General features: G+C 41.1%; 1 protein-coding gene across 1 annotated transcript in view; it reads right to left on the reverse strand.

Moving 5' to 3' along the window:
* LOC115380757 (ALK tyrosine kinase receptor) overlaps positions 1–11242 on the reverse strand; it is a 282301-nt gene extending 271059 nt beyond the window's left edge. Inside the window, 2 exon segments of the mRNA XM_030081965.1 lie at positions 11025–11073; positions 11234–11242. Of these exon segments, the coding sequence (XP_029937825.1) occupies positions 11025–11073; positions 11234–11242 (58 nt within the window).
* Positions 11243–11473: the final 231 nt, after the last annotated feature.

Here is an 11473-nt window from a genome sequence, read left to right on the forward strand (position 1 = left end):
ATCTAATGCCTCAGCTCTCTGAAGCAAATGCAGCAAAGCTGACATTACTGTCAGGCATGGTAGGGCAGGACGACAGGTGTTATCTTCTGTAAAGGCTTTACAACGTGGCAGAATGTTGTCATGTCGCAAAGGCTTTACGCAAGATAATAATTACTTAGCATAATGTAAAAGTCAATCAAAAGTAGATCCTACAAAACCTCATGAGGCTAGGGGATATACAGTAATCTGAATAGGGAGGTTGTGGTTACAGAGAAAATCTCCTGACAGACTGTAATGCTGTTTTGGGTTGGGGCAGGATGTTTTGTTTTGCACATTAATCTCCTCTCACAAGTTGTGTTTCTAAAGTAAAAACGGCTCCTAATGGATAGCTACCTTCAATGGATGATTTTGACAAAATACTGTGAGGAAAAAATGTTTTGGAGGACAATTAGGCCTCATTAGAGTGTTTCCTTCATTAGCTTCATCCAAGCGTTTTCCTTAAGGTGGCCCTGAGGGAATAGATCAGACTCCATTTATTTGCAAAACTGCAAACATGAGAGTATGGCTCTTGTGCAATGTAATCATGCTTGATTTGGCTGAATTTGTTTTTACCTACAGTTTAAGAGGTCTTATACAGACACAGAGCATGTTGACCCAAAGGCAAAGTGACTAAGGTAGTAGTAGTAGTAGTAGTAGTAACAATTAGAAGAAGAAGAAGAAGAAGAAGAAGAAGAAGAAGAAGAAGCACTGAGGGCAATGCTGTGTGGTGTCACACAGCATTGCCCTCAGTGCAACCTGTTCCCAAGATATTGTAACTGCTGGTTAAACACTGTACTACTTCCTGGGTGGTTCACCGTGTGGAGTCTGTACCACGTAATGTTAAGGCTAAGCTGCAGTGGCCTGGGTTTGAACCTAGCACAGACCTTTTGCTGCATGTCGTCCCTCTCTCTGCCCTGTCTCTCCAATGTGACTGCCTAATAAAGCAGAGATGGTTGAAAAGATAATAAAAAAATAAAAACACTGCACCATTTCCGTTACTGTCATCTGGAGGTGACTTGTTGTAAATGGTTCACTCCCTCTCTCTGGTTCTCCCTCCTCATACTTGTCACACACACCCAATGTGCTGCACACACAAGCACACAAGCATACATACAGGCTTGTGGGCATGCAGCGCACACACACTTACAGTGACACACTTACACAAAATCGTTGGCCATTTTGAAATGATCTCATTTGTCACCCCCACCCTATCCTCTCTACCCAGACACCCTGCAGTGCTTTCCTTTTGTCTTTTGTTCTGTCTTTCTTCCTTTCTTTCCTTCTTTCCTCCTCTTCCCAGCATCTACCGAGTAAAGCTGTTTTCGTTGCTACTGTCGTCAGCAGAGATTTTGTTTGTGCCTCTTCTCTGTTTTAACTCAGTAAAACAAGCTCCGTGTCATTTGTCAGTGTTCCCTTATCTGCAGCCACTCTGTGTTCTCCAAGACCTCTCTACAACTCAGGTTACTGGGAGCGGGTGCGGATGGGGTGGGGCTCTCTCAGTCTCCAATACCAATAACTGCTGCCGTACCAGACAGCTCTGACCACAGACAATAAATCTCACGCTGGCAGAGACACTGCAAGTTTTCCGCTGCTATATTTCTTCCTAAATGTGGCTGCACATTCTTAGACAGTGAAATGGAGAAGTATTAGGCCCAGTGGTACAGCCAGACAACCAGACAAGCAACTTCTTAGGGATTATGAGTGGCCGCAAAAGGAGCACATTATTACATTACACACACAAACCAGCGCACATACACAGAAAACTTTTTTTTTTTTTTTTGGTAATAGCACTGAACCTTCCACTGACACGTTGTCAAATATAGGGAAGTCCTAGAGGGCTTTACCTGAGGATGAAACACACAGCTTTCACATCTAAGACAGGGAGAATAATGTTATCCAAGTGCAGCAAAGGCACAAAGGCTGGGTGACATGAATCAAACGTGCCCTCTTTGAAATCGCTCTTTGAAGGTGATTGCCCTTAGTGACCGAGGAAGTGTTCCTGGCTTCTAACGCCATGGGCTGTCTTACTCCAACATCATGTTAGCAGACCTCTGCGTGGGATGTGATTGTGTAGGAGATGTTGATCTGGTGAGCTGTACATCATGACTGCTGCGCGGCATGATGCTTATTGACATTATAATCACAGAACCGTATCAGCTCAATACATCAGAAAGAATATTTACCAAAAAAAAAAAAAAAGAATATTACACACAGTATAAACTAATGCGGTGCTGACTTCCAGGGGGTCCCCAGGAAATTAGGAACAATAGAATGGTGCACAATGCAAATTCACCAAGAGTTGATTTAAGTGAGGACTCAAGTGACTAAATGAATAAATAGATAGATAAGTAGATAAATAAATAGACAGACAGATAAATAAATCAATTTTGTTAGTTCACATTTAAACCAAGCCTTGGAAATTTGTACATTTTTAAATTCACAATAATGTCACTGAGCAATCATCTTAACATTATCTTTTAGTCCCATCACTTTGAATCTATTTGTCAAACCAAATCACTGTTACACATCAGGGTCCATACAATAACAGCCCTTCACTTGGGGGGGGTGCACGACTTAATGAAAGTCAACTTTGTCAACATGAAACAGTTTGAAAATCAGTCCCCTAACACAGTCAATAATATGTAAATATGCTAAGAGAGGCTACAGCATGGAACATGTTGAGTAGCTCTTTAACTCACAAGGTGTCAGCAAGGTGTTGCTGCTCTGCATTCTAGTCAGTAGTGTATGTTGAAATTCACCAAAGCATTCATATTTATGTGCATATTTTAAATCTTACATATATCCACCCATAGCCTGGAGCCTATCTTGCCTTGAGCAGCTTTTATTTTATGTAACTTAACCATTTTTCATGTTATTTAACCATTATTTAACCACATAAAAAATAAAAATGAGTTTGATGCTATGCAGAAAAGAGACAGTGAGGGAAGCAAGGGAAGGCAAAGCGAAAGACATTATTAAAACTATTATTATCATTATTAATGGGTGCGGTAGCAGACACAGAAGAGGAATCCTCATCAGTATTCATTTCCTTCCAAGACACAGACACTATCCTTTATTTAACCTTTAAAAAAAGCTTTATAGAAACACTAAACTATAATGGCATGTCTCACTGCAGCGAACAGGGTATGTTTGCTATTGCCTTTCACAGTTTCACATCATTTAAATCTTCAAATAAAATGTCAACTTATGATTTTTTTAAAAAAGCTTTTCATGTAGCTCTGTAGTTGTTCTATTCTGTAAGTTATGCTGAAGTATTAACTAACTGGGGTGTGAACATTTCTATCCCCTGAGTGACCATGCCTTGGTTGCTCATTTGAGTTGAGTTTTATTTCAGCTTTATAGTCCCACACACAAAATTTTCAAAGTTTTTCATGTAAACCAGTCTGTTAAGTTCCTCTGGTATAAATGCTAATTAGCAGCTGGTAGGCATAATAGACTTGAGGGCTTAAGAGAGTCACGCTAATAGGAAGCTAAAATCCTTGCTCGCAGGATTGACACCTTTAACTCTTGGCATAATATAGGAATTGTAAGAAAGCTTCACAAATTGATTGTCACTGTAATAATAAAAAAAGAACTCAGTTGTGACCACGCTGTATTACTTTACAGTGTCATTTGCATTGCTGTGATCATGCTGAATGTGGTATACAGGCCAAGTTCCCAGATTTGATCATGATCAAACGTCGAGGGAAAATGAGAAAAGAGGAGGACTAAGCAAGTGAGCGGACAGAAAGAGAGAGTGGGAGAAATATGATGCAAAGCTCTCATCACAGTCCTCATTCAGTGAAAGCAAAACCTAGATCCAGCAGCCAGTGTATTGTCTGCATAATCCAGCTATCATTCACACCCACACATTCATGGCTGGGCAATGGACCCATTATAGATTTACATGGTGGATTAGGCAATGATAATGGTTATAGGGACATGATGATGATGGAAATGATGACAAGCATGGCGACTGCAGCTAAGATGTGCTGATGCTGATATAAGTGAGTGCAAATTTGTACATCTTTGAATTGATATGCACAGTTAATGCCTTTTTTGCCCTCTATTATTGCAACAACTTGTCCTCACAGGGGAGAATCATCTATTTGTAGATTTAGGTTTTGTTTAAGCGTGAAAGCAGTAGCATTCTGACATCAATAAGTCATTACTACATTAATTTTGAGACATTAATATAATTAGTTTTAAAAAAATCACTGCGAGAAGATTGGCAGTCCCTAGCTGCCTCTATGCTGCATTTTTCATTGTGTGGCACTTGATAGGATTTGATGGGAAATTGCTTTATGGTGTAAAAAGGGAGAGGGCGCTGTTCAAACAAACCTATAGCTATGGATTTCAAAATTTCTGGCAATAGCAGATGGCGGAGACAGTTAAAGGCCAACAGAGAATCAATAAAAGCAGCAACATCCTACGCACCAGGAAACATGGGGGTTATGGGAAATGAGGTCTTAATTTTGATAGACATTAGCACTAACGAGGCTACCAGTTGTCTCCAACATGGCCTAATTTGTTTAAGGCAATTATAGCAAAGTATCACAATTAATTTGACAATGACAAGATGAATAACAGATTGGGAGTGCTGCACTGGGTCCAAAATAGAGAAAAAGTAATGGGAGTAAAAGAAAATGTGAAAACAATCAGGTGCTGTTGCAGGATGTGGGCAGATAATACAAGAAAAAAAAAAAAAAAAAAAAAAAAGACTGTCACACTGCATTGTGAATGAAGTCCAAAATGTGAAAACCAACACATTTCAGCTGCATCATTTCACACATTGGTTGTTAACCCCCGATGAATAACAGATTTTTACTTTTTTAAAGTCAAAGTACCTTGGATTTTTGGACTGCTTTGCACAAGATGGACTTCATTCACAAAGCAGCTTGACCTTTATTTTTATTGTCTTGCAAGGACGTACTGCTATTCAAAATGTACCTCCTTGCTACTTGCTCTTGTTACTTGGGTTTGAACCCACCCACAGATCTGTTTACAGCCTACCGTGAAAAATGAGCTTGCAGTATTATTTAAACAAATATTTATTGCACGTTGTTTTTTAACAATGCAGCAAATGTACTCACAATTCAAAATGGTGGAAAATACTGGCTTAGAGAGTTAGGAGAAAACTGTCAAGGCAAGAGCAGTTTGGTCAACGGATTATGCAATGTGTTTGGGGAATTACAAGGTACACATTCGCAATATCAGGACTCGGTGCAGTTGGAGGTTTGGGCACTGAGGAAATGGAATTAGCCCAGATTGGTTCTCCAGTATATGTATCTTAATAGAAATAGCTATGAAATAATACTCCAACTGCTTGTCTTATTGTGTATTCGTCTGAAACACTATGTTTTATCCAAGTTCCTGCATAAAAAAAGACAACAGCTTGAGATTCAAAACACAACAAACAGCAGCTGTGACGACCCTCCCTCTACCGCTCTCCAGTTGTCCATCTACTAGGAGACCTGGTGCCAGTGTTCAGAGGCCCGTCTGTGTTGGCTGGCTACAGCTAAGAGGGAGCGGCCTAATGATATAACAGGGCTGCTTTCCTAAGACTCTCCTTCCCTCTTGCCGAGCAGCCACAACTCCTTCCACATGGCCCGCACCTTAGTTTGCTTTTATTTGATTTTCCCTAACTTCTGTAACCCACACTTCACTCATCCACACACACTTCACACCACCGATGTCTAACATTCCCATATTTCATTATGAGTCGTTAGGCTTAGTTTATTTAATATATTTTCACCTTTTAGTAGTGTGGCCTCATTTGTCACGAGCCCTGAGTCACATTTGTAAAACAGCAAATTCAGTTGTAACCAAGAAACTGCCAGCAGAGGATGAAAAATAGTAACATTGTTCTATCAAAAACACACTTGCACTGCTGCGACAACAGCACAGAAGTAGTTTCCTGAACCTTTGGTAAAGTGTCAGGGATGATGAAAATACCACAGGTAAGCAGTTCAATAGACATAAGCACTGCTATTGCAGACTTTGCTTCCACTTATATTGAATGTCCACACACCACACTTTTGATGCTTGACAAGACTACACTCAAAAATATTGACTATCTGGGTGTGGAAGTGGATGCATTTGAAATGGGTGAATGTTTTGCTTTCATAATACAAAGCACTATCGCTAGTTATCAACTTTATCTAGGCTGCTTGTTAGAGCAGCAGAACTATGCAAAAATTGTTCAAAATTTCTCATCCATATACACCACCAGTAGCCTGTCTCCAAATATTCTGAGAACAGATTTTTACAGTGGCTTCTAACATGTGGTCTGGGGAACCCAAGGGTCCTTGAGGAGCTTCCAAATCACGTTAAATGGGGGGTCCTCGGCTTAATGAGAGTGAACTTGGGGTTCCGGAACATGAAAAAGGTTGAAAACTCATGGATTGTGCCACTTTCAAACACTTCCCCCTTCTGAAGTGTTTCCATGTGGCATAATCCACTTTCAAACACTTCAGGAGGGGGAAGTGGGGTTGATGAGGGGCCCTGAGATGTGCGACTCAAAATTTGGAAAAATGAACATTCCATACGAACAAAAATGATGGCCAATGTTCGCTCGTTGAAGCAGAAAATGGATGCGCTTTTGGTCCTCCAGAGTATAAAAATCTGTTCCCTGAAGAAAGCTATCTGCCGAAAAGCATTGGTTTTAACAATAAAGTGTGTTCTAAGTTTTGCAAGTGTTGCTGGAATATTCCTCATGAGTACACAAATACATGAACACCCACACTTCCACACCCATATGCGCCCATCTAACAACCCATCCACCTACACGCATACAAACACACATACACACACGCTTGGCCCCAGCTGTTTAAGTGGGCAGGCGTTCTCACTTGCCCTTCTCTCAATTATTCATTGTGTCCAGCGGGGAGCTCAGCAGCGTATTTCAGGCTGGTATTTACTATAGCTGCCTGCAGGGATGCCACACTTTGGAGAGGCACACGCATGTGTGTGTGTGCCCGTGCGTACGTGCGGTCTTATGTGCTTACAAGTGTGCCTTTGAGTGTGCGAGTGAGCGAGCGAGATGAAGAAAGGTGGGGATGGTGGGGAGGGGGGCAGGGGGAAGAGAGAGATGGATAGCAGTGGAGAAGTGACAGAGGCAGGGAGGACGGAGTGTGCTGGATGCAGGATGGCTTGCTGTGCCACAGTGCCATATAAAGAGTGATTAAAACAATGCCTCGGGTCAGCAGTGGATTGGGACGGTGGGAGGAATGGAGACAGCCAATCACCATCTGCTAACAGTGTGCTGACTTTGCCCACCCCAGTAGTTAAGGAGACACTCCTACGGTCCCTGAGGGTATCTGCAGCATGTGGCCTACATTTCAGTCACCACACAGACACACATGACCGCGTGCACATGCATAATAATCTCTTATGATACTCATACACTCATACACACGCACACACGTACACACCCAAGTCATCAGGCATGAGGATTCTGGTGTTTATGATGGAAATATGATATATACATTTATATGTGGGGATTCATGAATTTTTAATGTATGTTGTTATTGTTTCTATACTTAGACCATAGATAAAAGGATGTAAAATCATCTGACATGAGCACATTTTGATGCTCCAAATGTCATCAAGCAGGGTTACAGTGCAGTACAGGAATATATATTATGTCAAAGCACATGAGCCGCTGCACTGAATGCCTTTATACATATTCTCACTAACCATGATTTGTACCTCCTGGATGTCACATCTGCTGACTAAAATTAAAGGCAGCATTTTCATAGTGTGCCTTGAGTGACCCTAAGAGCAGAGTGGGAGTTTTGTCTAAAATGTTGCCTGGGAAGAAGTGAAATGTGATTAATAATCCATTAGTAGATGACGTGCCAGCATTGCAAAGTGGATGTAAACAGCCACGGCACAATGAGGCTATGGAGAGCATATTTGGGATAGAATAGGCTGCATGCATGAGGTGTTTGCTCTGACAGTTTTGATCTTAGATCCCTCTGTAGGAAGACATTCATGAAAAAAGAGTATTTATCCACTTTTAGCAAAAATTACCTCTCTGATACACTTTTTTGAGCGTGGTCATGAATTAATAAATCGTTTTGTTTTTTTTTTGTATGTGAATCTCCATCAAGAGAATTTTAGTGTGCAGTGTGTGGATGTTACGGTGTAAATGTATACACAAAGAAAATCCTCTCCTCAAACTATGGCTACACAAACTGCACACAAACTGCAAAATCATCAGGCTAACAGGCAACATTTTATATAACTTATGTATATTACATAGATAGTTTAGATTATACTAGCATTTTAATTGGCATTCATTCATCCATTCAATTTACACACTTATCCCATTTAGGATCATGGAAACTAGAATCTACCCACTAAACACAATAAACAGCTCGCCAGTTTAGAGGCTTTAATTCAGTCCATGCAAATACAAGGAGAACATGTAAATCCTACACAAAGGAGCTGGGGAACAAATGCACAAATAGATATAACAGAAAACTCTTGGAGTATGTCTGGTAGCAGAGCTGAGACTGGACGTATAGTCCAAACTTTCAGGACCCTGGACAGTTCGTTAGTGAGCCCAGCCACTGTTTCAGCACCACGGACAGCTACACCGCTCTGAGTTGCCTTCAGGACTCCAGGAAGCCCTGCATACTCCAGCACTAGTTTCAACATGACCGCTTTCTCTCCCAGTTCCAGGCTCATTGCCAAAACCATTCAGCATAAAATTCAGTATCAATTTCCACGTCACGGATAACAACAACAGTTCGCAGTAATTTCAGGAACTTGACTATTTCTCCGCTTTCCAGCACCAGTGGCACCAGATAAATAGTTCAATTTTTGCAAGCTCTTATCATAGATAAGACCCTAGCTCTCCTTTTTACTGCCCCTGAAAGTATTTCACAGTGTTGCTAGGCTGCTGCATTTACTTAGGATGCGGTGAATATGGTTAGGATCAGTTAAATCAGGTGAATTGGTGCTGGGTTACAGTTCACTGTCCATTATATAAACTGGTCCAATAAAGACAAAGCTGAACAGTAGTTTTTAGCGATCTGCTGCACTAATGGACCATTTACCTGTGCCCTATTATAGCCTGTTACAGAGGAGCACCATTAAGGGAAGACAATTCATCTGGATGGGTAATGGATTTAAAGGCACCTTGCTTTATACTGCAAGGCTCAATCGTATTTCTTCCACCTGCTGAGTGCATGTATACATATGTGTGTGTGTGCGTGTATCAATGTGTGTGTCTATGTTCCTTTGTTTCATATTATCAATAAGGGACAAACAGCTCAGCCTTCACTGAAAGGTTTCACCCCATTCTATTGCAGGTCAGGCATCTAGAAGCCACCAAAAGGACCTGCACTCAGAGGAATATGTTTGTACTTGCTTTTTTTTTTCTTTTTCTTTCTCTCTCTTTTTTTTTTTTTTTTTTTTGATGGGGCTGCTCTCTGATCCGTGTAGTGCCAGGGCTGCAGTATTTTGGGGGGCAGAGTACAAGGTAGGTCTGAATTCTGTCCACAAAGCCGTACCGGTCGGAGAGACCTGGCCGCTCTATTGATTGAACTTCTGAGACAGCAGCTTGGAAACGTGAGGGACATGCTGAGAGCAGCCAAGTAAGGAAGACAGGATAAAGATAGAGAGAGAGAGATAGACAGAGAGAGAGAGAGAGAGAGAGAGAGAGAGAGAGAGAGAGAAAACACACAAGGTAACAGAGAAGGACGAGACATAGTTGTGCATACAAGCTTGTTCAAATGGAAGAATGAAAGACAGGAAAAGCAGGATGAGAGAGCATGTGTGGATGAATGGGGGGGCGTGTGCGGATGTGAATGTGCAGGTATAAGAACGAAATGGGTGGGGATTAGAGGAAATGAAACTCAAGAGGTGGTTCAAAGGGGATCATATAATACATCATACATGCCAGTGGACCATGAAACTGACACCTCGTTTCAGTGTGAGCCGCAATACACAACATGCATGCAAACAGACATGGGGAGTGATGGTCTGACTGAAAATGGAAAGAGAGATTGTTCTAAAGATGTTCCAGGCACTAAATCAATCCACACTGTTCTCCGAAGGTCAGCTTATGGCAAAATCAAACCTAAAAAGTGGGAAAGGGGGCATGAGGAGGCAGAGATGAAGAGATGCTTTTCTGCCCTGAAACCAAGGACAAAGCTTATTCTGCCTTGCCACATTTTTCCAGGAATACAGGAAGTGAAAGAAAAGCATAACAGAAAAGGTGAGGGTCAACTGAGCAATAAAATGCACAACAGAGATTGGAGTTTTGACACTGAAAAAGATATATATATAAATATAAATTTGTACTTGCTCAAGAAATCAATCCAGTTTCATTGATTTTGTTCTTCTTTCCTTTTTAACTTTGTCTTTCAGTCCACGGCCTCGACCACCTCTAGAGAACAAGAGTGCAGACTTTTCGTAGTTGTATGCGTTATTCTCAAGATGGAAACTCAGAATGTTGCAAAAGTGAATAAAGCTGTGTACGGGATATACTATGTGATAGAAAGCTGTGATCTCAAAGGGAAGGAACACATCTGCATAAAGCAATAATTAATTTCAATATCATTTCTCTTTTTAATTTTCACCATTCTTTCTTTCCAGGGGCATCATACACCTGAGGTTATTTCAGGGAGCAGTTGCACAACACTAAGGCAGGACCAGGAACATGTACAATTTTGCCTGAACTCAAAACTAGCTCAAAGCTAGCTAACAATGGCTGGTTAGATTAGATCCATTGAGGGTATAATCAAAGAATAGTGTACAGAAAAAAACATCTAATATTGATTTGGAAAATGCAGACAAAAGCTCAACCGGCTTCATTTGGCTACAGAGAAATAATATCTAGGTACATTTTGAAATCGCTGTTAAACCAGTCAGTGGGATATGATATGATTGTTCTGATGATGACACACCCTCTAGAGTCAAAAACCAATTAATGCAGCTTTACACAAAAATGTCCCTAACACAACTGATTATGAACTTTCAGTGGGTGACCTCACCTTCAACCTTGTGGCTCCATGAAGTTCCTTTCCTGACGTCTCTGCCTTGCTACTGGTACAGAGACACTCCTGATGAAATGACACATGACATTCACAATGATGCACATCCAGCTTCTTACATGTAATCAGCTGCTTCGGTTTACAGCTATGCTACTACCTGCAATCACAAATGAATGACAGTTTGAACCAGCTGGCCTCTTCAGCCGTGCCTCTCCCATTGCTGGGTTGGAAATTGTGGCATGACTGAGCTTTGTTAAAATCCACACAACTGTATCTTAACCTCTAATGGAGATCCCAGGGCTCCCAAAAAGATGTAATCAAAGCCAGAACAAAAATAGCCTGCTGAATTACTGGGAAATGTGTATAAAATGATACACAGGATACCCAGATATTTCCTATCTGATGTAATGGTGCAGGCAGCCATGGTATCTTGGTTTTGAGAATTTCAC

Source organism: Myripristis murdjan, chromosome 22 (genome assembly GCF_902150065.1).
Source record: "Myripristis murdjan chromosome 22, fMyrMur1.1, whole genome shotgun sequence".
Lineage (NCBI taxonomy): Eukaryota > Metazoa > Chordata > Actinopteri > Holocentriformes > Holocentridae > Myripristis > Myripristis murdjan.